The sequence below is a fragment of the Etheostoma cragini genome, chromosome 18, assembly GCF_013103735.1.
Source record: "Etheostoma cragini isolate CJK2018 chromosome 18, CSU_Ecrag_1.0, whole genome shotgun sequence".
Lineage (NCBI taxonomy): Eukaryota > Metazoa > Chordata > Actinopteri > Perciformes > Percidae > Etheostoma > Etheostoma cragini.
The window spans coordinates 20,383,409-20,410,664 of NC_048424.1; the positions used below are offsets into that span (position 1 = coordinate 20,383,409).

The 27,256-nt window shown below is 41.9% G+C and overlaps 2 protein-coding genes across 4 annotated transcripts; one reads left to right on the forward strand and one right to left on the reverse strand.

The window, feature by feature from the left end:
- The first annotated feature begins 20,918 nt into the window (after positions 1-20,918).
- On the forward strand, positions 20,919-23,108 carry irak1bp1 (interleukin-1 receptor-associated kinase 1 binding protein 1). Its single transcript, XM_034899305.1, has 4 exons — positions 20,919-21,260; positions 22,391-22,472; positions 22,565-22,695; positions 22,786-23,108. The coding sequence occupies exons 1-4, from the start codon at positions 20,980-20,982 to the stop codon at positions 23,042-23,044; spliced, it is 753 nt and encodes a 250-aa protein (XP_034755196.1). The 5' UTR covers positions 20,919-20,979; the 3' UTR covers positions 23,045-23,108.
- Positions 23,109-23,398: 290 nt separating this feature from the next.
- si:dkey-261l7.2 lies at positions 23,399-26,881 on the reverse strand. Of its 3 annotated transcripts, none has more exons than XM_034899308.1 (7): positions 26,605-26,881; positions 26,161-26,302; positions 25,739-25,828; positions 25,517-25,605; positions 24,807-24,967; positions 24,132-24,248; positions 23,399-24,048 (listed from the first exon to the last, which is right to left on the reverse strand). In XM_034899308.1, exons 2-7 carry the CDS (start codon positions 26,283-26,285, stop codon positions 23,938-23,940), a joined length of 693 nt encoding a protein of 230 aa, XP_034755199.1. In that variant the 5' UTR covers positions 26,286-26,302; positions 26,605-26,881; the 3' UTR covers positions 23,399-23,937. The 3 variants fall into 3 exon arrangements, with proteins under 3 accessions (XP_034755199.1, XP_034755198.1, XP_034755197.1); XM_034899307.1 differs by lacking the exon at positions 26,161-26,302 and having other exon boundaries at positions 23,399-23,898; positions 23,929-24,048; positions 26,605-26,872; XM_034899306.1 differs by lacking the exon at positions 26,161-26,302 and having other exon boundaries at positions 26,605-26,871.
- Positions 26,882-27,256: the final 375 nt, after the last annotated feature.

The window sequence follows — 27,256 nt, forward strand, 5'->3', positions numbered from 1 at the left end:
TAGGGGCATGTGTGAATTTGTAATGTGCTTATGCTGGAACCGCAAAGACAGGAGATAGGGGCACCAGAGCTGTTCTACTCCCACACACTCATTCAAACACACACACTTGCACTCTGTAGGGAGTGGAACTTTAGCTCCCTGAACTCCTTTCATCCTACTGAAGGTGGAAGTGAGTGCAGGGTTTCCTGGAGTCACAGCAAGAATCAGCACTCTCTATATCCTCTGCAAAACTATTGCCCGCTGATAGTGTGTGTGTGTGTGTGTGTTTGTGTGTGTGTGTGTGTGTGTGTGTGTGTGTGTGTGTTCACACAGTTCAAAGGCTCAGGGTGCATAATGTTGGGCTATGTGTATAACACATCACAGTTTGAATTATTGCATATAGCACCTTAATTAAGGCGGCTCTGCAGAAGCAAGGGTGGAGGGCAGAGAACTGGCAGGGGTTTTTAAGATTTACTTTGCTATACTCTATACTGATAAATCAAGAGTTGACTTATTCTGTATGTTACTGTTCCTCTGAAGTACATGCCTACGATTTCAAGGCGTTTTAGGACCACATTGTTGAGCCTCCATGTGTGGTGGCGGCCGAGGTCCCAGAAGGTCACCAGAAGCTAAAGAACAAGCGGCCAAATGGTGTCACCTCCCTTCACGCCAGGTCAGAGGTTAAAAGGGGAGCCACACTGGACTGCTGGACTGGACTAAGACAACATCCCTACTGCAAACTGCACTGCTACATAAAAGCCATGGTCATTTGTCACACTCTTTCTTTTTTTTTTCACTCCTTTATAAAAGTGCTGATTAGCTTTTCTCACCGGCATTGGAATTTTTTTTCACAGTTCCTTTTTATTTTAGGGGGTGACTGACTAACATTCCCTGATTGTAAAACATTGGTTTATATTTATCTAATCATTATGTAATATTTTATGTGAGATAGATAAGTAAAACTAGAAGAGCACAGGCCTCCGCATGGCATGCTCTATCCCACATGGTTAACAGTGGGAATCTTTCTGATTATTATAACAACACATGAACGCAACATGAACGCCCTATCTCGCAATGTTAACAGAAGTCAAAAATACTGTGTGTATCCGCCCCGGGATTTGAATCAGCTACAAAGTGTAATGCATGCTCCCTTGGCCACATTATTATTGCGTTTTTCCCACATTTTTCCCTTTTTCAACATTTTGGGTGTTTTTTCCAAAGTTTTGTGATCATTTTTAATGTTTACTTTTTCAGCGCTTATTTCAATGGCCCATTTTTTGTGTGGGAAAAAAAAAATGAACTGACCCGAGGACAATATGAGGGATATTGAGCCATTGCTATTAGGGCTACAGCTATATCGATTACTTTAGTAATCGAGTATTCTACGGATTTATTGATCAATCAAATAATGGGATAAGAAAAATGTACTTGTAACACAAGTACATTTACAAAAGAGAGGTTTCCTTGTTTTTTGTTTTTTTTAAATAAAATGTTCTTGTCAAATTGCATACAATTACAGGGAGAGATGCTAATATTTTTTAAGTACTGGCTGCATAGGCCACCAAGCCCCTTATTCTGTTTGCAAAAGTACATTTTTGTTGGCCCAAATGTAAATCTTCTTCACCCCCTTCCCCTACTTGCCTCTGGCTCTTCCCACTTAATATGCAAAAGAGCAGTTCGCAAAGCCCAGGTTAACGTGACTGTACCGAGCTTACTTACTTAGGCTGTTCAACTACACTGTTCAGGGGGACCCATTTTCAGAAGGCTTATACTGAGTGAGGAGAAAGCATAAAGGATGCAGACATCACTGGCATGGTCCGATGACATCATTCACGTTAAGTAGCCGTGGGGTAGACCGCTCGAGGGGGGAGAGGCTGCTTGGTCTCTGGCAGCAGCTAAGTGTACAAGGATGTCAAAATTTCAAGATGAAAAGAATCAGTTAGACAACAAAATGAGAGCTTTTGTTTCAGCTTGTTTGTGAGACATTGCTATTTGCAGAGTAGCACGCTGTAGTCGTGTAAAACAGCGCGGGAGCAGCAGACGTTAGTTCCCATGTGTTGGGGATGTTCCATGGTACGGATGAGTCGACTGGATGTTTTCTACTGAGATGATGTAGCATTGACTAGTGATAGCCAAATGAATCTCTCAATTCGGTGCATTCTCAACACTTTGTTGAATAGACAGCGCCATCTAGTGGGCTCTGAAAATAAAGACACTGGTTCACGAAGCTTCATTTGCCCTGCTACGGTGGTAAGCTAGTTAGAATTTACAATAGAGACCCTGTAGAGACTTTTTTTTGTTTTTTTGCAGCTTAAAATGATCCCAACCCTTCTGTCGTTTTCTCTTGCCTGTCTCTTCTTTATTTTCTCCATCTTCCTGCATTGTGAATCTGCATCGTCGGTCTTATGTCCAGCGTCTGCCCATTGTGCGCTAGTAATAATCATCCGTGCGGAAACACAGCGAGTCTTACCGCTTTAGTGTCACTGCTTTAACGAAGCTTCAAGGCAAAGAATTTTGCATTGAGGATTTTTAGTAAAAAAATTACTTGAGTTAGTAGAGGAATGGTTTCAGCCCTAATTCAGTGCTATTTCACTTTAAACTACCAGAGACCCACATGATTGAAGTTCGGGTATGTTTCCTGAGCTTTAGTCAGATATTGAGCTAAAACAACAGCTCCTCAAAACCTCAAAAAGGTCTATAACCATCATCCTATGGTTCAAATTCCTTCTTTACCTTAATTTTCCTTGTTTAGGCTGGTTAGAGCAATAAACATTCAAGAAGAAAGCCTGTGATACACCACTTTCATTGTCTTCTTTACCAAAGGCTTTCTTTTATCCCTTAAATGCACTCCGTCTGTTAAGTTTGTCCAGCAGACTTTGTGACTGTGGTGATTTTGTGTGTGCAGTGGACCGTGACACACCCATAGCCGCATACTGTACCATACAAACTTAACATATGGGTGTGCCTCTGAAGCGGTGGGCACGCCACACAGCTGATCTCCTGACTGTTCAAAGTTTAACATTTCTTTCTTTTGGTTACTGGAGATTATTCATGTGTTATGATATGGCACAGACGAGGTCACACATTAAGAAATCTTCACAATGATTCTGTCTGTGTATTTCAGTTTTCACTCTCCATGATGCTTCTGATGCTACAATCTACAAGAGAATGTGTATACTTCCTAAAACTGTGACTATATTTATATTAGTGTGTCAATTTTCTTTAATAGCATTAGAACTATTTTTTCAGCGATGCTACTAATGAGTTCATTTTTACACATTAAAACACAGGCTATAGTCTTGAAATCACTTCTAGCCGCTGTTCCGCTAGTCATGTATGGTGTTTAGGCCTCCCTGTCTGCTGTCATAGCCCACCACGTTTGGCTAACCTTTAATTAAAAAAAAATATTATAATAATTTCTGCATTGCATTGGAATGCATAGCTTAACCCTCATATTGTTCTAGGTCAAATTGACCCGTTGTCCTATATCAGTGTTCTTTTTAATTCCCCAAAATAACATGATTGATTCCACACAACGCTCTTTGCCAAGTACAAATCTCTACTTTCATTAATCTTGGGGTGTCTTATTCAATTTTATAGCATTATAAAGCATATTTAGCATAAAAACACTGAAGTGGTTTTGAAATAGTATTGAGTAAAAGTTGACATATTCCAGTCTGTGATTATCCATCAACATACATTCCTTTCACTTTAGTCTAAATAATTTCTAATTTCTATTTTTCTAAGTCAAACATCAGGTGTGATTTCCTATTAATAAGATTTATTGATCTGAAATTCCCAAAATAACTGTAAAACTAAAGTTAGGGTAGGGTTGAAAACGTCAAAGGAAAGTGACAAACATCACTAAGAAGCGTCAACAAAAGTGCTGATTTTCAATTTTGGAATGGTGCACACTGGTCACACACACACACACACACACACACACACACACACACACACACACACACACACACACACACACACACACACAAGATCAGAGGATTTCCTGCTGCTGAGTGTGGCTGTGGCCATGAGGGTACCTCCTGGCACAGATCCTTAACTGGACAGCCCAGCAGGGAAGAGGACAATGTTTACACTTGCACTACCACACACATGTACACACACACACACACACACACACACATATACACACACACGCTGGCTCCTGTCCCCCTCCGCTTCTCCATCTAATATATCAAAGCATCTCTGGGTGTCTATGGATCTCAGAAAATCCACCCACACTTCCTCAGCCAACAGGCTCTTTATCTCTTTCACACACACACGTGCACACACCATGCTTGGGTGATGAAGGACGGTACCTCTCCTCTCTCTGGTCCCCAGCTGAGGTACACACACCCTTCCTAACATAAGACGTGGAATAACACCACAAACACATGAACACACGCACACACACGGTGGCCAGAATCACTGCACCGCTGCTGGGCCAAGAGAACCAAAACTTCTACCACTGAACTGTTGGGTTAGACGTGACTGTGGTATCATTATGATAATACATGAAAAAAAGATACCTGCACTCTACTGTGTATTATACTATTTGGTCTATATGTATGACTTTTCCATCAGGCTATTACCAAATAAAAAATCCCATCATGCTGTAGCTATGGGTTTGTATACTGTCAAGACATTCTATCTCAATTGTTTTTACGAGCTTACATTGACCTTTATTTTTACGTGTTCCTGGACATGACTGCTCTCTTTGCCAAATAGCGCAAACAAAGCTTCAGAGGGCAAGACTGAGCCGGAAGACACAGTGGAACAAATGGCTTGAACCAGACCAGCAAAAGGCGGGAGACAGAGAAGAATTAAGAGTACGTCTGTTGTCGAGGAAGGTAGTGTAGGAATAGTAGCTCTGAAAAGATGTAGAAAAATGACATCTGTATCTCAATGTTTTCGCTCTTATTGTAATGACGCCAACCTCTGATAATACAGTGTATCTCTGTTCACGTCCTGGACATGAGGAGGAGGAGGAAGAGGATCTGGAGTACTAAAAAGATAAAAGAAAAACAGTAGAGCCATTCATAGAGCATGTTCCCTTAGGGAATGTGGTGCTTTGTACAGAGAGGAGCACTGTCTGCGTGCGTGAAAGAGAAGCAGCGAAAGGAACTTCAGTATAAACCAAAATCCATAGAACAGGTAGCGGGATCAAATATGTTGAAAAGCCTGTTATATAAATATGTAGATACATATACAGTATACAGCGTGCTATGCGTGTGGTCTCGTCTTCTCATCCTGTTTAGAAAGGAGAGAGAGACCCCTGTTTCCTTTGGCTCTGAACCCTCTGTTGTGACTACATTACCACCCCCAACTCCATATGTCTCCCATACTAAATCCTCTGGACAGGCCCGACACCATATGAACACGGTTCAAACCGTAGGCTTTCAACAGTTGCCTGCTTAGCGTTTAATTAAACTCGTTAAGGTTTGGGATAACAAAAATAAACTATAGTGTTGCTTTGCTTTCATTTGATCAATCAGAAAGATGAGGTAACTATGCAGAAAGTCCACTGTAGCGCTAGGGAGTTTTTCTACGCTGACAATCTAACTAAAGTCAGATCTACGGGACACGTGTTATGTGTGCAGTGTACTATTACTTGTCACACTGCCAAACGTCATGCTGGGTACAGCTCCATCGCTACAGTCCATTTCGCAACAGATAAAGAAAGAGAGACCGGACATGTTACATTGTAGCAAACTCCAACGTTCAAAGCATCAGCGATGCAACTTTCGGAATTAAAAACTGGTACTCTAGGTCTAGGTCTAGGTCACCCAGTAAGAGCGTTCGCCCCATGTTGGCTGCAGCGGCCCGGGTTTGAATCCGACCTGCAGCCCTTGGCTGCATGTCATCCCTCATCTCTCTCCCACTTTCATGTCTATCCACTGTCACTAAAATAATAAAAAAGGGAAAAAAAAACAAAAAATAATATTGAAAAAGAAAAGTACTGCGTGGGTGGATACATTGTTCTCTAGAATTAGTTACAGCATGAACCATTCCCCTAAATGTGTACACTGTTTGTAGATAATTAAAGCAATAAACAACATGTTAATAATTAGGTAATAATAAAAGGCGTATTCTTGAACTTAGCACAAAGCCAAAAAAAGTTGTTACCCATTGCTTGAGATCTTTATGCCAAGCTAAGGTAATCATCTCTAGCTCCGCACTTCACATGTGTTCACAAATGGTGTTGATCTTCTCACCTACATCTTAGAAAAGAAAGTGAATTGGTTCATTTCCCAAAAGGTTCTCTTAAATAAAAAAGGGGCTTTAAAAAACGCACAATAACATTTGTCTTACGTGATCATGTCAAACTAGTAGGATAGAGAGAGGAAACCTGGAGTGAAAGTCTTTGTTTACCCAAAATATACAGAGCCCAATCCCCTCCATCCAGGCTGAGCTCTGGCCAAATCTGCCACCCGCTTCTCAAATGAATCCCCCCATTAGCAGCATAAACACACAGGCTCACACACGCGCACAAACAGCCCCATTACCAGCACAAACATGCTAGCGCCTCACACATGTTCAACAGGAGTGTGCAACAGGCTCTTCAAATACTCCTGCACACCCAAGTAGACATGTCTCCACATCCAGGTACTGTGAAGTGGTCTGTGTGTCACAAACTGCCCCATACAGCGGGTGCTCCTGACCTGTGCCGTCAACTGTCAGCACCTGTCACACCGCGTGTCCGGAAGCGGGAGCAGATTGAGCCCTGTAACGTCCCACCTGATGAGACACGGCCCCCGGCATGGGGCCCAGTCTAATTCTTTCCATGCGCGCTTGTTAACATGTAGGATTTTCTTTGCAGCCGCCATAAAGCAGAGTGCGCAGGTAACCCAATCTCATGAAACTCCGCTCTGTCTGGCAGCTGCTAGAGGGATTTACCTCTTAATGTAGTAATGTAAACCCCAAAAGTTAAAATTGCCGTAAAAAGGACAATTTCATCGGTCTTCCTTCCTCTTCCTGTGCGGTGCCCGGGGGACGCCCAGCCAGTAGTGGAGGGTGAGAGATCGGGGGAAGCGGAGACTAAATGGAACACTTAACATGCACTCCACAGCATAAACCAATCATCAGACGATTCTCAGGTAGACAGCAGTGTTCGGATACACACATTTATGGGCCGTGTCCTAGAAACGGATAAAGGAGGAGTTAAAAAACTCATGAGGCAGCCAAGACCCAAACACAGGACATATCACACGTAAAACAGGAAGGGGCAAAAACAATCCAGTGTCGGTTCCAGTAAAGACCGTCTCCGCGTCATTAAACAACGCCACTGATGTTCCCTCAGCACATTTCCCACAACCTGCATACGTCTCTCAGCCACAGCTTACCTCAATGACACTGACATGAAATGGTTCGCTCTATCAAACATAACAGAAAGCACATCAGGAATACCTGTTTTCTACACTCCGCTTGTTAAACGGATACAAGCAACCAGGGCCGGGTCTCAAACTCTGTGTACATGTATTAACGGTTTGCCAGAATGGCATTCACACATCATCAGGAGCGGGAGTTATTTTCGGAGGTAACTCGTGCAACTGCTTTGCTCTTTGCAGCATTTGGTCTTGTTTGTGTAAATGTTTATGGCCGTTAAGAATGAAACATGAAGCTTGCTAAAGGAGCCATTTTGCTGCAGGCTAGATTGGTCTAGATCCTGAAAGCAGATCCGCTGTTGGATAACGTTTAGTAGTCTAAGTGAAATGACATTCCCAAACATTGCTTTTATAGTTTGGAGACATTCCATGCTTACCATGGTTTACCAAAAGCATCCAATCACCTCTATTTAAGTATGCTCGCTCATAAAAAGCGGATCAAGAAGCTATTTTCATTGTTTATTTGTGTGTTCCAGAGACGCAGACTGGGGCTCTTGTTTGCCCAGAAATGAATCCAAACAGACAATCTATAGTTCTGCCTTCTTTCCTCGTTCTTCTTCTCCATTCTCCTTCTCCTCTCTGGATTTCTACTCTCTCTCTCTCTCTCTCTCTCTCTCTCGCTATTCTAATAAATCTGAAGGGGCCTTTTCCACTTTTACAGGAACAGCATCTCATTAAATGGTTGATTTCAGATGGCAGAGTGTGAATGTTTTGAGTTAACTTTATTGATCTGTGAGTGGGTCTGCGGGCCAGAGAGAAACTGACGTCCCCTCCGGCACATGGGCGGTAGATTTACACCTCCGCCATTTAAAGACACCTCTAAACCCAGATGGCCACTGGCCCGCTCTCTCCTGTGTGTCCTTGGCAGAGACACTGCACTACAGTTGTCTCTCCTGGACACATATTCACAAAAACAGAGCAAAAGTGCCTTGGAACGGGAGATTTTATTCACTTACCTGCATGAACACACCTCTCTCCTCCAAGGACTGTAGTGATGCGTAACAGCCTGCGGGTCCACGCCTGGTCTACTTCAGCCTCCTTGGAGCTCCAACTCTGGCTGTCTGTAACACATTAAACGATTGTGTGGAGGTTATACAGAACAAATTCAAATAAACAAATGATTTCATTTTTCAATGATTATTTAAGGGCCTTCTCTGCTTTATTAGATACTATATATTAAGATTGACAGAGGCCAGGGTAGCTGGAAGACAGGGCGTGTTGAGTGTCCAAGGGCCAAATTTTAGCCCATAAACACAAAATTAATGACATACAATATAGCTCACTGGACAAAAATGGGGCCAAATGATTTTGTTCTTCTATTACATGTTTTTGAAACAAGCCAGTGCCTTTCGGAGTGCTTTGAGCGTGAACTAAGGATGAGAAGTCAGGGCCCGAAAGACGTCTTCAGATCCCGTAACTCGCCTTATCAGCCAGGGAGAGCTTGGTCTGTCTCCTGCGTATGACATCACTCCCTGAGCATGAGCCAATTCCCATAAACCTCCACGGTCCCCAGGGTTTCCAACCCATGAGATCAGGGAATAGGCAGGGTGATTATGAAGAAGCAACACTTGCTTTTTTATCATGAGGGAGTTCATTTTATCTTGTCTTTCCAACCAACAGGTCCCCGCGAGATCCAAATGGCAAGACATCACTTTTTGAGTGACCTGTGTTATTTTCATGGATTCATTCAAACCTCATTTCTGTGTATGCTATTCATCTGTTTAGATTCTCTCTTTTTTCTTTCTCTGTATTTGTGTCTCTCTCTCTCCTCCCTCAGGGCGGAAAGCTGTGAGGCTGTAAGGTCTCTCGCTTCCCACAACTGCTCTCAATCGCCCTAGTGACTGCTCGGCTGTCAATCACTTTAACATCAGACCCACACTGAGCAGATCAAGTCTGCTGGCACACACACAGACACACACACACACACACACATAAAGGGTTTTCAATGGGACTGGAGAAATGAAGGGGGGTCCTGTCAGCACCTGCTGGGCCTCACCGGAGAATCTGCGGAGACAGAGATACACCCACACACATATACACACACCGCAGGGCACTAGTTGTAAAGGTACCACTTTAATTTTGGTCGTATTTACTCAGCCTCCCCCCCCCGCCCCCCCCCCAAGTTTCCTCCAGCCATGCTGTCCCACAGTGTCAGTATGAGCCACTCTGCCCTTTCACCGGGAAAGCAATGAGCTGCTAAGAACCATAGTGCATACCACACATGTACAGAAAAGGAAAAGAGACACACAGGAGGGAGAGTCAAGGGAAGTCTGAGGTCATACACACGTGTAGAGACACACTCACATATCAACACACACCCGAAGTCACATATTTTCTATGAGCAAAGGGATCTGACTAAAACATACAGACTCAATTCTCGAGGTCCCTTCTAATGAACGCAAAACCTCCCAATTAATTTCATCTGTTTCAGTCCAAAACCACATTCTCTCACACACACACATACACACACACAAACATACACACAGAGTCCATTAGGCTCATGTGTTGGGCCCAAACCACGGCCCAGAGTGCTCTTTCATGGCTCCATCATTACATCAATAAGTCTTCACATTAATCTCAGCACAGCAGAGCACAGAGGCTATTACCAGACCAGCCCTGCACCACAGAGGCTCACTCCGAAGCAGACGTGGGCAACATAGTAGTCAGATATACTCCGGATACTTGATAAACACACAAGGTGTACTCGGTTTGTCTCATTTTGGGAGGGATGTGTCCAGTTTTTGAGTAAACGGTGGAGGATAAATTACCTCCAGTAGTCATGAAACCATATCTAGTGTTCATATATTTGGCCACATGTGCTCTGAAAAGCACAAAAAAATTGTATGTGGACTGCTAGTTTAATACAGAGCCAAACATTTTTGAGGAGCTGGTTTCAATAGTGACTCAGAAGAATCTTTCAAATCTGTCCATGCCCTTTTAATGAAGCTCTTGAGAGTAGTCTGGAAGCAGAATGTGGTAACTTTCAGAGATTAGCTTACTCCATCGTTTATTATGAAATCGGCCGTCGGTCTGCAGTTAAGAGCCCCTGTGAGAAAAAGGCTGCTTGGTTAATAATCTCAAGGATGAGCTAAGGCAACTAAGCTGAGACTGCCACCACAAGCACAGCATCAATCACACTCAAGACACACTACGTTTTTGTTCAGTCCAACGAATATCAAGCTCAGATCGAGAGAGAAGGGCGAAGAAAGGGAAAACGAGGCAGAAAGAAGTTGAGTGGAAGTGAGAGGAGGGGTGTTTAGCCCTCGTCTGTCTGGACAGGAAATGGGGTTCTTTAACCCTTGACTCGGGTCCACTCTGCGGCTGTGAGTGGGTTTGTGTGTTTATCCTCTTGCAAATGTCTTAGAACAGGTTCTTTCAGACACTGGTTTGATGGACAGATGGTCCTCGTTGTCATGGCGGCCCATGCAGGTGCGTATGTGCGGGGTTTCCTGCCCTAAGGTGCACAAGGGCGGCGGGGTGGGGGTGTTTATTATCCACGGTGCCAACGGGCAGCAGAGAACCGCTGCTCCCAAGAGGTAAGAGGAATGATGGAGGAGAAGGAAACGAGGGGGAGAAGGAGGGAAGGTGTGATGAATGGAGAACGGGAAGGAGAGAGAGAGAGAGAGGGGCAAGCTGTAAAACTTTGGATGAGCGTCCACTTTCATCCCCTGGATCTGTTCTTGAATGAAAAAAAGCTGTGAAGTAAGTTTTTCACTCGTCTCTCATTCTCTGCCATAATAGGAGAATAAAAGATTATTGCCTCAGAAACCTCGGCTGATCCTGGGACGGCAGCCTCGGCTCTGATGACCTCAGATATTGTTCCGTTGTATTCTTTTATTCTCCCTTCAACATTTCGGACCTCAAATGGGAGGCGAGAGGAGGAAAGAGGGGGGGGGGGTGCAGCGTGGAGGGAGTTAGCTGAGCACTGGGGCCAAGGGTTACTTCTGGAGATTCTCCCCTGAAGGCAAGTCCGCTGCAAACGGGGTAATAATAAACGTTTGGCGTTTTGGGTTTCTGAACCCCATCCCCCCCGCCCCTCTGTCCTGAGTCCACAGGCTACGGGGCTCTTGTATCAAACACGCACGGACGCCCACCAAATGCTCTACCAAAAACTAAGAATTCCGCCTTAAAAAACGTCAAACTGTCCATATTTAAAATGAAGTCAATAATGAATGCTTGTTGTAGTACCTGTGTTTCCAGCAGTGTGTCTGTATATGGTATGTTCCGACTTCTTAGGCCCCCTTAGCTCTCGTAGAGCCGGCCTTGCTATGGGGGCTTCAATCAAGACCACTTTATTTGAGCACCTTTAACCCTTGTGTTGCCTTCCTGTCGACTGTTGTTGTGATTTGGAGCTATTTAAATAAATTGAAAATTAAATTTTGGTTTTTTGGGTCAAAATGTACGACGTTTTCTTTGGACACTATCCCCGAGGTTTTTGTCACTTTTTACGATGTTTTGTCCCTTTTTCCCACGACACTTTTGTTGTTTATTGGCAATTTTTTCAACATTTTTTTTTTTTTTTTTCGTAAATGCTATAAAATTGAATTAAACACCCACATTTTGTTGAAGTAGTATTTATTTAACTTGTTATGAGCGTTGTATGGAACTACCCATGTTTCCCATATTTCTGATATAGAAACTTTGTAAAACGGGTCCAATTTGACCTGAGGACAACAGAAGGGTTAAACCAAACAACTTTAAAGTAACTAAAGATATAATAAAGACAAAATTAATAATAAATTTTAGAGCAAATTTAAGTTTGCAATGCGCAGCACCCATGATCATGTCATACAGTTGAAATAATTACATAACACCCACAACTAGGGGCAACCTATAGCTCACTCAGTTAGTATGCCTGCCCCATGTAGGCTGAGTCCTCCAGCGGCCCGGGTCCGAGTCCGGCCTGCAGCCCTGTGCTGCGTGTCATCCCCTTCTCTCTCCCCCCCTTTCACGTGTTTAAAAAAAAAACACCCAGAAATGACATTAAATGGCAAGTAAAGAAAACTAATTACAGGAAAAACCCAACTTATCAATGGTAAAAACTAAATAAGAAACACACAGATACGTCCCTACGCACAGTCCCGGTTTAATGGGTCCGTACCCCTGGTCTAATCCCGGGCCGCGCTGTCTGGGATGTTTGTTTTTGTGTTTACTCAGGAATGTCAGACATCCGAGGACACAGCGGAGAGGAAGGTCAAAACCGCACAGCTCCGAAGACTCAACAAACATTAAATTCCAATTTGTGGAAAGCGGTGTGTGAAGCCATTAACGATCTCTCTATTTTCTTGCCCTTTAAGGTCTGCATGTACTGTGGGACACCCACCCACACCCGCACACACAGGGTGACAACATGTGACGGCACCCAAAATAATACTAATTCCTTATAAACACATGTAATGATGGAACTGGACAACTGAGAATGACTTCATGGAGATGAATTGAAGCTTATCGGTTTGATCTTTCCGATGTATTTGACAAAGACAAATGTATGAATTTGAAATAGAAAGAGTATTTTCATAATATATCCAAAGCATGTTCAATCTCTTCAAACCAAAAAATATGAAAACAAGCTCACGAAATCTAACTATCTGAGAGAGATTTGCTGTTGAAATGCAGAGATCTTTTTAAATCCTACTTTCCAGTTCCTCTGTCTCAAGAAATGTATTGTTTGGAAGAGAAGAGTGGGGAAGGAGAAAAGAGTGAACAAACTGGGCTAAAGGCGCTAAGTCTGTGATTGATCTTTGGCTCTCAAAAAGACATGATTCCTGCAGTAACGATGAACTTTGTGGGGAATATCACTGCAGCCTCCATGAGGGAAACACGTGTTGTGCACGGTGTGTGCATTTGTGTGTGTTTCTGTGTGTGTGTGTGCGTGTGTATGCTGTGCACTCATTAGTGAAAAGCCTCAGCGCAGACTAGCTCCAGTTACAGTAGTAAACGCTTCCTTTGAACTTTTAATAGAGCCCTGAAACCCAACCAGGCCTTAAAAAACACAGATCTGCAGGAAAGGGGGAAAGAAGTGGAGAAAAAGGAGGTGGAAATGGTCAAAAAGAAATCACACAGAATGTATGGAAATGCATGATGCAAAAACTGAGATGACGACCTGCATTTAATTTAGGTAATTTTTTCACGAGCCATGACGCTGCTACTGTAATGGTTTGGCCATTAATACTAATAAATATAATAAACACAACATATATGAACACACCTGTTGACCTGGGTGAAAGACACATTATAATGGGCAGGCAGATTCTCTCTCTTTCACTCATTCACTCAGTCAGTCACTCTCTCACTCACTCACTCTCACTTGTGTGTATTAAAACATGTTGACCTTTCGGTCGGTGTGTTTAAGTGGGTGGGTATTTATCCGGGTGGGTGTCTCTGTTGCTGAATCTTCTGGCATGCATTGCAATAAACAGATGTTGAGTCTTTATGAGGTCTTTACAGGTTCAGCGGTGCCCCGAGTGTTTCTGTGTGCGCCGTGTGTGTGTGTGTGTGTGTGTGTGTGTGTGGCTAAGCATACATAGGCCGAACATGGAAAGGAGGAAAGGTGCGGCATTCTTCCTATGCTAAGTTTTTAATACATCAATAGTGTTGTCATAATGTTGTGAGGTGTTCAAAAAAAGCCCTTTTGCCCACTTCTTTTTTGGGGCAGGTGCGTCGGAAGAAGTCCCGTCATTAATGTGCTGCGCCACAGTTTGGGAACAAGCTGCTCCAATCTACCTACCAAGGAAACACCGTTCACAAACACAGGGAATTCTCCCGCAGCCATGTTAAGTGTTACATCGTCACTACCATAAATAGCGTAAATCTTTTTTCACGCCCAACATGTTGACTTATCATAGCGGGAAAAGCACAGGTGTCACTAATACATTAACAATGGCTTGGTTTAATTTAACTGTGGTGGTGAGTCATGCCAGTGAGCCAGCCCACACAATATCACAACCATAGAGCTAGCACCCATAAACTCAAAGCAGTTTCTTCATTAAAGTGACTATATGTCATTTTTTTACTTTTTCTGAAGCGCTGTCATTTCTAATACAATGATCTCAAAGTATCTGTAACAGCAACAAGGAGACCAACAGCAGGTAGACGAAACTACTACAAAAAAAAACTACAAACCAGTACCTTTAAGGAACAAAAGCTTGTCACTGGGGTGGTACTCTCAAAGGTACATTGTTGTACCTTGAATAAGAGGATCCAATATGTACCTTACCAGTTTGTACCTTCTAAGGGACAATATTATACCTTTGAGGATCAATAATGTACCTTAAACCAAAGTACAACAAATTACCTTTAGAAAAAGTACAATTCTGTCCCATTAAGGTAAAAATATGTACGTTACACCCCAGAAAGTCCACACTGTACAATTGAAGGTGCATAAATGTACCTTAAAGGGGGATAATTGTACCTTCAAGATACATTATTGTACTTTTAAGGGAACATTTGCTGAGTTTGTACCTTAGGGAACAAAAACAAACCTGTATTGTCCCTCTTTTTTTGACAGTGTCCAGTAACACATTCTGATGGGGCACAGATTCTTTTGTAACACCGGAAAGCCTGTGTTAGCGTATCTAGCCTTTTAAGCCATGTCAAAGGAAGCAGGAGATGTCTTTATATGGGCCTAATTTCTATTTTTATGTTATTTTACAAGTTATCTGCAGCAGTTAGGGCTCATACTGGGGCAAGAGCACCACAGAAATAGGAGGAAATTAAACAAAGAACTAAAAGCTGAAAGTGAAAGACAAAAGGCGAAAACGAGAGTCCCACTTGATCGGGCTCAACAGATTGAGACAATTACGGGATTGTAAATGATTCAAATCCCACCCCGAATTGGCCCGCAGCTATGCCATATGTCTGTTTCATTCCTAAAAACGCTGGGTTTCGTGACATGCGCTATATTAATGTAAGTTATTACTACATTAGTTGTTACAACAAACTTTGAATGCTTTGGCTTGAGCACCGGTGTAGCTCACAGAGACATCCAAAGTAGGCTAATCCGAATCCGAATCCGAATCAGCTTTATGCGCCAGGTATGACATACATAGGAGGAATTTGACTTAGGTTGGAGCAAGCCTCCGGGCAGCAGCTATGGAACAGCGCCACCACACGCTTTCCTGAAATGCAGACAGCAACATAATATACAATACATAACAATATCAGTTACAATATGCAACACTAATGCCATCTGTAATGTATTGAATGAATGATTTTCTGTCTGAGCAAAGCATTCATCACCACTAACATCACAAACTGCAAGTTCCCTATGGCCACCTTAAGGTCATTAGTTACACCTGTGCGTTCCCTGGTGTGATGACGGGTCAATACATCCGCCAATACAAAAGGTCTGCGGTCGGTGATGGGAGTGGAGAAGGGCTGTGGACAGACCGTTTATTTGACTACGAGCTGTTTACAGAGATGGACGCTGCGCAGCTGAGCAACAGCATGAGAAAATACCTTGGATAATACACGGACATGCAGAGAACTCGGCTGTGAACTGGCCTGCCTCGCTCGTCTCCCAGGACCTATGGGCCTCGTTCCATAGCTAATGAGAAATTTCACTAACTCTGAATGCCATATCTTATAAACTAGTTTATAATACCCTACGCAACAATCTGTAATTGTTTGTTTTTGTTATTATTCATTTGGCCTTGGGTGCCACCATGTCATTTTAGGGATTCATGCAATGTTATCTAAATTTAGGTGTACATCAAATCACCTTCTCCTTTTTGGTTCATTTCTAAAAAGTACACCCGCCAAGTGTAATATGATGTGATTATCTTTACAAAATACGCATTTTGTCAAGTGTGACAGGAGGAAAGTGGGAATATGTGTTCAAGAATTTTAGAGAATGCTTACTGACACCGTACTTGTTTTTAATTCAAAAGAACCAAACAGTTGACCAAACATGGAATGCTGCCGTTTTTTCCCAGTAGATCCAACACACACACACACACACACACACACACACACACACACACACACACACACACTAGAGACCACTGAGTGAATCCACAAATTCAGTCCTAGAATTAACATTACATTTTCACTACTTTTAGGCCAACAAAATAATAAAACCCTACTGAACACCATTAGACCGTCATAAAGAGAAGAGAACATTTAACAGTTAACTACACACTAACAAATGTGAAGAATCTATATTTTCCCAGTTTCTGGAAAATAATAATTGAGTCTGAGTGTGGTCTTCAGTATTAATAAAAATTCTGCTAACAGCTATGACTAAAACAATGAAGCTATAAAGACAGCAGTTGAGAGCCATGATGCCCAGCACCTGGAAAGATGATCCAATTCAAGATCTCCTCCTGCATGTATGAGGACAAACAAAAACTGCTAGGGAACTGTCATCTTTTGTTCAATAATAGTGTTGAGATGTTATGACCCCATTTATGCTCATGCTAACATTAGGTCTCATTCTGCTAACTATTGACCATGAATCTGCAGCTCGAGTTGTCAGCTGACTATTACATCAGATCACCTCCTGCTGATAAAACAATGATCACCAATAACATAAAACTGATTATCGGAAGACGTCCACAATGAAAATCTCCATGTGTTGTGTTTTTTCTCATTCTATCAGCGTACACGTGCCTTTAACAGGGAATGAGAGATTTGTGTAGGGAAATCAAAAAAATGAAGCTTGACTTTTTGTCCCCTTTCATAATAAAGTCCTCGACAGATGCAGCTGTGGACACACAGAGCGCACATTGCATGTTTTATCGCCTTCTCCTATAAATAAAAAAAAAAAAGAAAAAAGCGGAAGAAATACAGTCAAAATATATGATTTATGGACGTGGGCAGAGGAGGGAGTCTGGAGATTTCTTGGACAATATGAAAATAAAACTGCAATAAAACTGCACGGGCCTTGATTGTGGTCTAGAGGGACATGGAGGGCGTCCAACACAGCTAACTTTATTACTTCATCTGAGAGAGTGAGAGAGACATCAACCAATTCAGAGATTTTTTACAGTCAATCCTCCCCACCCCCCCCCCACCCCGCCCACCCCCTCCGAGTGGCCACAGTCTCCATCTGAGGACCCCTGGACCCTGTTCACCCAACAACCAGGGACACAGACAGTTAAGAGTAAAAAATCTCTTCAATTTAGTTCACCCAGCTTTATATTTTTTCAACCAACCGATTTTTGGGTTTACATAAATCTTTACAACCTAATTTAATGGCCAGCACAGTGAGTTCTATTAAACGCAATGTTCTTACATAAACATCGGAGGAGGAGAAGTAGTAACGCTTTTAGAGTCAAATGGATTCTTGTTTATGTAAGGGGTTGGTAACCTTATGATGATCGCCAACATAATTTACAGCCGTTTTCATTTACTACAACATCCCAGCAACCAACTATGTTGCTCTATGCATTTCAAATCATCGTGAGAGAGCCATCTTTGTGGTCAGAGGAGGAGGAGAAAGAGAGACAAAGGAGTGGGAGGACACACATTTTTGAAGTGGTTAGAGCAACAGATAGCTTGGAGATGGGTGAAAAAGTTCTGAACTTCCGTGGAGATTTAACAGTAAAGGGCCTCTTCTCTGCCTCCTGCTCTCTCATATGAAAATAGCCTATTGTAGGGTGCTGCATCCCTCTTGGCTGGAGTTGTGCATCACATCTAAAGTTTCACAGAGCATACCGGGGGACCGGCTGAACCGGAGACAATCACAACAAATATGGCCTTGTATTTTTAGGTCCTGATTATAAAGCCCATTTCACAGTTTAATACTCCAGGGAAACCAAACAAACTTTGTCCAGAATTGGATCAAATCTCTGCTGTTCCCAAATGTCTTTGAAAAATGAAAGAAGAGGGCAAATAGCGGGCCTACAGAACATAGAGACTACAGTTTACATGGCTTCCAAACGAGATACACGAAGCACAACGCCTTCTCTAAGGGAAGTAATGTTTTCTTCATTTAGGATATCAGTACTGAGCACTTAAAACACACTGAAAATACTAAATAATCTTAAAATAGCTTAAATTGACACAATAAGTTCCTTTTGTATTATGATAACTATCTTCTTTACGGTTTGGACTATTACCTTACTGCTTAGACCTGTAAAAAGTCTTATCCCCAATCATTAAACCCTGCTTGAAAACATTTAAGCTAACTGAGGAAATGATACTAATCAAATATTACATCTACATTTATGCATTTGTAAGTAGCTGATAATCACCAAACGATATACTGTGAGCCAAATTTAACTATAAATTGTCTTTGAATACCAGAAGGCCTTACATATTTGACGGAATTATTTTCAAAAATGGTAGAAAGCGGACAACTTGAATAATAAAAAGCTCTATAAAAGGATCAGCAATTTCATACTAAGGACTGTACATATGTAAAAGGGCTGTACTTATCCAATAACTTATGTGCTGCCATATTTTTACTACGCCATTATGTTATACTTTGTTGCCATCTACTGCTCAGACAGAGATACTGACAACCCCAAGTGATACACATTTCACTACACTTTAACTGGCAACAATGATACAGAATGACACAAATCTGTGGAAATGGCACAAAGGTATGTTTGCTACAAGTAAAGTCTTGATGCATAACTGTTAATAGCTGAATTTGTATAGCTCTAAATATCTCTCTCTCTCTCTCTCTCGCTCACACACACACACACACACACACACACACACACGATTGTGTCAGGGACCAAAAACACAGTCTAACAAATAGTCATTAAAAGTGTTTAACAAATAAGCCTGTGCATTATGGAAAGTTGCTATCATCGGAAAATCATCTTTTAGGTCATGTCTATGTGCAAAAAGGTATGAAGGAGGTCTTCTTTTCATTCAACTTTACTTCTGCCATTAATAATACTTATTTAAAACCCCGTGCAGAGCCGTACACAGACATTTATGGGATCAACTGAACAAAAGGTAACTCTTTCCGAATCCCAACCAAGAGACCACATTTGAACTAAAGAAAACGTATTTATGTTGAAATGCAGTTACACATTTGGTGTTGTATACTCTGAATCAAACTGTTGCATGGGGTTGTGTCTTTTAAAGATAATCAAAAGACCTAACAGAGCATGCAGTGCCACAGTACCATCCAACATCATTATTTCCATGCACCATAGTTGCATATAGGCCGACTGAATTTAATTTAACATTGCTTTTCAATTAACCACATTTTTCACCTGTCTACCATATGAGTTACATAGGAGGTACTCAAAATACCAGGCCGTTTTTCACCCTATATTTAAATGTACCCCATCCCCTAAAATGCAAAGGGTCTGTCCTGACATCAGGTGTGTTATTTCAGAGTGAACAACCGGATAATATGGAGAGTTCTGATTTTTTTTTTAAGTTACATAGGGCCACACCAAAAAGATACACTCAGTTTAACATACGGCTACAGTAAATAGTATGATATGCATTTAGTAGCCTAGCCTAACTTTGTACTTTATGCATATTTTAACTTGTTGACTCAAAACTCCATGAGATACACACACTGCCTTCAGATTTAGTATAAATGTGTGCTGAATAGTCTCTAGAAACTTCTTTTGCTGGGGCTGTTGTTGTGAGGAATAACGTTACCTACCTGCTACATGTGCTTGTAGTCTTTTCTCCCAAGCCGTCGACCAATTTTAGCTAGCAGTTAGGAAAGAAGGTTAAAAACAAACGTGTTTAAATATGAACCTTTAAGTCAATAATTTAGGCTACTTAAAAGTCTGAATTTACCTTAAATGTCATGTTTAGTGTCGAAGAGCTCGTTTCAACAATGGCGAAATATTTTATTTAGAAACGCAATTGCTGACTTGGGCTAGCCCACTTCGTTTGATTCATCTTTGCGATATAGCCTGTAAGCCCTATAGGGCTAATTTTAGAAACATTGTTAAGGGGAATGTTAGGGAAACTTTTTCTAAATATTGCACAGTTGGAGGAACGTTAGGGAAACGTTCTGAGAACGTTCGATATTACCGAATTCTAACGTTCCCGAAACGTTAAGCAAACTTTTTTATGGAACCAAACCTAACCTGCAGGGAATATTCCTGCAACCAAAAACGAACGTTCTCAGAACGTTCTGGGAACCAAAAAACTATTAGCTGGGTATAATGCAGACCGGTGAAACGCAAATGTGAAAATAACAATCAAACCTGGGGTGATGTACGTAGTTACAGCTTTATGTTTAGGATTATTTTATTTAAAGTATGTTAAGTAGCGAGAGTGTCACGCATGCGTCGTGTTTAGGCCTGGTAATTAGGGGAACAAGCATAGACTGTTTTATGTATATTAACGGTCCATTGGAACAAGTCACAGGTGCGATTTAAGGGACCTGAATCACGTGATCACACGCTCCACACTATTGTGTAGTAACTGTGTACTATTGTATAGTGTACAGACATTATAAATAGGCTATCATCCACGGTTACACATCATAAAAAAGGAAAATAGATTAAATAAGTTAGGCTACCTCATAAATTTGTTATATACAAAAACTGCATTTAAAAATCCAAATTGTAACAAAAATGAATACAAGTAAGGCCCATGTTAAAAAAAAAGAGGAGACTACAAGTCCCAATGTGCATTTCGCCTATTACCATAGCAGCAGGAAGTTGGTTTGTTGTCTACTGCCGTCATGAATTATGATGGACAGAGTCGAGTCTTTGCTGCAATACTACCGGCTGCTGGTCGGGAATTCGCCGGTAATGAAAGAGAGAATGGACTCGAAGTGCGAGCGGTTAATCGGCAAAGTCCCAGTAACCGGGCACGGGAGGTCCAGGTCACGGGGGCAGCGGAGGTCCGTTGCCCGGCGGACCGAGTGTCGGTGCGGGTCAGTGTGGGCAGCAGCAAAGAGTCCGTCAACGATGTGACCAACAGCGTCTCACGGCGACTTGATTACATTTTACAAGCTGTCAGGTGAAAGCACACGCAAAGGTTTAACAATAGAACTACAACTAAGTAACAGTAGTTTCCTGTTAAGCGGTCAACTTAAAGCTAGCTTAGCTAGCTAGCTTACGGTGCAGTAACAGCCACTTTTAGAGTTGTTTAGATTCTATCCCTTGTGTTGTCATCCCGGGTCAAAAACTGACAAACATTTGACATTTTCAGCCCTTTTTTAGTCTTTTTTTTTTAGTTTTCAATAACAACACCGTACTACCACTAGTTTTACACTATTTTGTGGAATTCATGGTCAATACCCCTCATCTCTATTTTAAAAAGAAAGATAAAAGCGGGTGGTAGTAGCTCAGTCCGTTGGCGCTTGGGTTGGGAACCGGAAGGTTGCTGGTTCAAGTCCCTGTATGGACCAAAATACGGAGTGTGGAATGGAGAGAGCTGGAGAGATGCCACTTCACTGCCAGGTGCTCTTTAGCAAGGCATCATACACCTCCCCCCCCCCACACACACACACACTACTCAAGGCGCTGCCAGCCCACTCACTTTGAACATCAATGGGCCCTGAACATATGTGTGTATTTCAGGCCTGTGTGTAGAGATGATTAACAAAACAGAATGTAAATTGTATTTTTCCCACTGGGGATCAATAAATAGTATATTAATTAAAATGATATGATATAGAATTATACCTAATATTTGAGTTGAAAAAGCAGAAATGCTGAACGAGAGATCAATAATAACAATAACAATTGTGTTTGCAAAGAGCGTTGTAAGGAATCCAATCCATTTTTTTGTGGTAATTTGGTTAAAAAGAAACCCATATTTCAGATATAGACATTTTTTAAAGGGGTCAAATTTGACCCGAGGACAACAGGAGGGTTAATGTCGTATTATATAAGGGTCATGTTATGCATGTTGTCAAGAGTAAATTACATTTATAGTTTTGTAATGTTGCATTTTGTTGTATTGTTTCAGAGGTTCATTACTTTGCTTGGTATATGCCATTTACATTCATCATCACCTTGGAGTATGACTGTAGCCCAAGGTGGATTAAACTAAAAAGTATATGTTTTCCTCTAAAATGTGTTTGAATAAAACTTCCATTGCTGTGATGTAATCATTTCCCATTTCCATTCTATTGTTCATTTCAGACAACATGGTGTCAGTGACAAAGACACCTCAGTGAGAAGGTTTCTCCACCGAGAGGCAGAGCAGTACCACCTGGAAGCAGAGGTGAAGTATATGGTTATTAACCTTATACTAATCCTACATCTTATATGTGTGTGTTGAGTTGGATATGACAGTGTAACAAAATGTTTCCACAGGTAGTGGTCACTTTCTCCGATTTTGAGAAGATGGAGCGCGTGTGTAGTGTCCTGCTGGAAAAGCTGGACCAGAGTGTTTGTGTGGGACCACCAGAGTTCTACCACAGTGCTGAAAGCCTGAGTCTAATGAGGTATAACACACACACACGTCTCACCAGCACTGGAATATCTTATTAGGATTAATGCAAAGGTAACTTGTGTGTGTTTGTCTGTGCTTGTAGGCGGCGTGCGTGTGTGTCAGCAGTTGAAAATGCTCAGCAGAAGGCCTGCGAAGTCAGTGAGCTCCTGGGGCAAACTCTGGGTCCCCCCCTTCTGGTCAGAGAGGAGGAGACAAAAGAGTGGAGGGATGAGGATGAGGAGGGAGGCGGCTACCAGGGTGCTGCGCCCCTTCTTCACCTTCCCCGTACACCCACAATCATTGGGTCCTCGCGGATGTCCGTCTCCTTCAGCCTCAGAGACAAAAGCAGGAAAAAGCCCTAAAGACATGTGTCACAGAATCCCCACCCCCACCGAACTCATGAAAACCAAAGACTGGATTGTCACAGTGTAACCCTCCTGTTGTCCTCTGGTCACTATGACAAAAGAATGTGGAAAAACGTGGCCCAAAAAAAAAAGAATGTGGAAAAAAGTGGCCCAAAAAAAAAGAAAGTAAAGATTTCGAAATAAATATTTTAAAAAACTGACAAAAAAATATGAATACAATTTTTGTGTAGAAAAAGAGCAAAATGTTTTCAACCCAGAAAATCAAAGTTGTGTGGTCGATGGGAAGACAACACAAGGGTTAAAGTACTTTATTGCTTAGCTGAATAAAAATGCAGTTTTTTTTCAAGATTGTTTTTCTACCTCAGCCAACAGTCTTGTAACAGAAAAAAACTACATAGATTTGAAAGCAATGGTGTCATTTCAAGTATTTACTGTAATTTAACTTAAAATCAAGATAACATTAAATCAGATGTTTCTAGCTCTATTTTTTGGCACATCAAATTAAAAGACTTTATACTTCAAAGTGGTAAAGGTACATACTGTAACAACATTGCATAAGTGAGTCCCAGTGTTATTCCAAACCTGCAAAAGACACCCTCACATCGAGATCCAGCAAGGAGGGATTTGATATTTATCCTCAATCTGCTCAAAGCTTGAGCTTCCAGTCATTTCAACAAAGATTGATAGATTCCAGTAGATTTCTTGGACGAATAAAGAAGTAGAGAATTGTCTCTTATTAAACACCTTTAGAAAGTCAGAAAACACACATAGAAGGAAAAGCCATGTTTCCTCTGGTGTATTTAACATTGCATATCTCATGTCACCTGTATGATCTCACACACACACACACACACACACACACACATACACACACACACACAGCTGAACATTCAGGCGTCCTCATTCCCATCCTCAGGGAAGAGCTCTCTAAGCCAGGGCTGCATGACGAACCGCTCCCCGTCAAAATGCGTGAAGTAATTCTCCAAGGTGGGAATGTCCGGCTACAAACATCCAACAGTGAGTCCAAGATGTACTGAATGGGAGTGACTGGGTGTGTGTATGTGCTGGGATTTTCAGTACTTACCCTCATCCCAGTGACGCGCTCCAGTTGTGTCTGAGGCAAGTATCCAACGAACACAGAGGAGGCTCCAGGCCCGTTGAACAGTACTTTATAATGAGGTGTCTTCTCTGCTTTAGGACCCTGCACACGCACACAGTCACATGCACACAGTGGCTTGCTTAAGTTTACACACCCAGGCTATAGTTGATTAAAAAGAGGAATAAGAAACATCTTTTGGAAATTAAGCTTCATGCCTTAATTAAAAGAATTTAGGAAAATCCAACCTTTTAAAGACACTGATTTTCTTTGTGAACCAATAAGGTATTGTAAATAAATAAATGCTCTTCCTTAAAATACAGGAGGGCATAAGTATACAAATTAAGTATATAAAATGATTTTAAATTCCCATAGAGGCAGGCACATTTTTATTTATAAAGGCCAGTTATTTCATGGATAAAGATAAAAATGTACCTGCCTCTATGGGAATTTACCATAGAGGGGTGTATACTTACGCCCCCTGTATTTCAAGGAAGAACATTTATTTACTTACAATACCTTATTCATTCACACATTTTTTGAATTAAGGCATTAAGATCAATTTCCAAAAGATGTTTTTTATTCCTCTCTTTAATCAACCTTAGCATGGGTGTGTGAACTTATGCATATGCGGTATTAGATGGATTTTCAAAAGCTGCTAACCTCAGAGCTGGAATACACTCGGTCGACCCACTGTGGGGGGGCTCTGAGCTCGGAGTCCCAGCTCACCACCACCCCAACCATGTAGCCCTTCCTCTCCATCACCACCTCTCCGACCCGCAGAAACACGTACGGGGGGCGGGGGCTGCGCACCGTCTTGGATGCTGCAGGGACCAACAGAACAAGAGAATCCTGAGGGGCCATTACTTCCACTTGTGCCACATTCACTGCAGTCAATCTGAACCTATGACACCGAATTGTCTGCAACACACGTCATACATTCTTTCTAATTAACCCTTGGGTTGTCCTCCCAGTTCAAAACTGAAAATTAACACATTTTTGATGCTTTTTTGACACTTTTGTATTGCTTTTTTTCAACATTTTCGTAACACTACCATCAGTATACTGTACACATCACTAACACCAATATATCACCACTAGTGTTTTTTTCAAATTTATGGTCAAGAAACCTCATTTTGGATCATTTTGGGGGGAAATAAAATGCCTAAAATTCAATAAAGTAGTGAACTGATCCTGAATATATCCTATATATGGAACCATTCATGTAATATTTGGACTATTTGGACAAAAGAATCGCAAATTTTTTAAACTTTTAGAAACGGGGCAAATTAGACCCCAGGACAACAGGAGGGATATATAACCACTGACCAACGCTTTCCAAATACATCGTAGCCATGTATACAGACACGTACCTCCAAAGAATTCCTGGTCATTGTCAAAAATCATGGCCTCTATGGCAAGGGACTCTGGTGCCACTTCCTGTCCAAAGTCAATCAAAGACCTTTGGAAAGGAAAAATATAGTCAAGAAGTGCTTGACAGGATGGTAAAGGATCATGCAGATAACCGTCCAGTCCTTTGGGATATAATCACACATGTCTGAGTCACAGTTTTTGGAAGTGAAGACATCCCATACGTGACTTTGGACATCTGCTGGTCTGCCCAGTCCATCCATGCAGTGACGTTGAGGTGCGATGTCCTCCAATCCTTCCAAATTCTAAGCAACCTAAAACACCATAGTTATTTGGTTCATATTAAATTTCCATCCAGCAATAGTCATCCATCTGGCCCAATTTAATATGCAACATTTTTATACAATATATGTGGCAAGGGGTACGTGCTCTGTCTCTTCAAGCTATGGGGTCCTTGGTCAACTACCCTTGCACTAGATAATTCCTAATGGGATGCACTACTTTTACTATAATATTTCCATTTCTAGGGACTAATTTACATATGAATAAAGGCAATTTTTCCCCTCAAATCTACGGATCCACATGCTTTTCCTCATTCAAAGTGGATAAACCCTGTACTGAGGCATACTTTGCGGACGTATCCTACCGTGTGCTCGCGTGGTAGCGCTGCGCCACCGTGGAGCCGCTCCAGCGGGAGATGTAGTACTGCGCGGGCACAGCGGACAGCAGGAGCACGAGCTGCAGCACCGCCGTGGCCGTGAGCTGAGGCATGGCTGCGCAGCTGGCACCTGCAGACGAACACGCGCGTCAAGGGAATGAGACCCAAAGCTAGCTAAAGCAGTCCAAAGTTGACATGTAAGCCGTCTTTTAAATAAAAAACTCACAGCAAGAAGCCTTTAAGAGTCGTTACAGAGATGAAATTACACTTTTCTGTTAGGTGTTCAACTGACAGGCGTAATGATACGGTAAACGTCACATTAGGGGAAGTAAAACCGCGAGAAACATTTGGCGCTGCAGAAACTTCGAGAAAATGCAAAGGGAAACCCCGTTATTGTCAAAGCACGTTACTATTAGTGAGTCTGGCCCTTACCTCGTATTAAAATCCAAAGCCTTCTCTCCAACTATCTGCCAACCATTGCGTCTGAAAGACTGGTTGAGCCTGGAAACCGAATGACGCCCTTTCACTTCTCTTTCATTTACATAAACCACACTTTCGCCCATGCCGTTGCCACCTGTTTATTTACATTTTTTCGTCAAAAGTGCCGAGCAGGTAGGCCGCCCAATCGCCGCAGCCCACGGAGCAACCTGCGGACCTTTAGCGGCTCGCCACGTCAGGGAGAGCCGAACCCGTGGGCTGTTCCGGGCGGTTGACTGGTTTGTCACGCAGTTACGCTTTAGCGACGCAAGGGGGCGTGGTTAGGCCTAGTGTAGTTTTACTTAAAAGAGAAGAAACAAATTAGCCAGAAAAAACACATATGCTTTTATTTTTAAAAAGCCCACAAAGACTGCAATTCAGTGTGTATAATAATATGAATTTATAGTATAAAAAAAACAAGGGTTTGAAATGACACAATTAACAGGAAAGAAAAGTGGATATGGAAACACAACTGTTTATTTACTTAAAATATTGGTATGAACTAACAGGACAGCAGTACTTCCCTACACATACATTCTAGCTTTATGCTTCTTTTTTTTGCAATTAATTCCTTTATATATAAAAAGTATCCAATCTAACAAAGACA

Coding starts and splice junctions, on each gene's coding strand:
- irak1bp1 (XM_034899305.1), top strand. CDS start 20,980: ATGAATTATGATGGACAGAGTCGAGTCTTTGCTGCAATACTACCGGCT. Junction 21,261..22,390: donor TACATTTTACAAGCTGTCAG/GTGAAAGCACAC, acceptor TGTTCATTTCAG/ACAACATGGTGTCAGTGACA. Junction 22,473..22,564: donor AGTACCACCTGGAAGCAGAG/GTGAAGTATATG, acceptor ATGTTTCCACAG/GTAGTGGTCACTTTCTCCGA.
- si:dkey-261l7.2 (XM_034899307.1), bottom strand. CDS start 26,735: ATGGGCGAAAGTGTGGTTTATGTAAATGAAAGAGAAGTGAAAGGGCGT. Junction 25,606..25,738: donor CAGCAGATGTCCAAAGTCAC/GTATGGGATGTC, acceptor TCCTTTCCAAAG/GTCTTTGATTGACTTTGGAC. Junction 24,249..24,806: donor GAGTGTATTCCAGCTCTGAG/GTTAGCAGCTTT, acceptor GTGCGTGTGCAG/GGTCCTAAAGCAGAGAAGAC.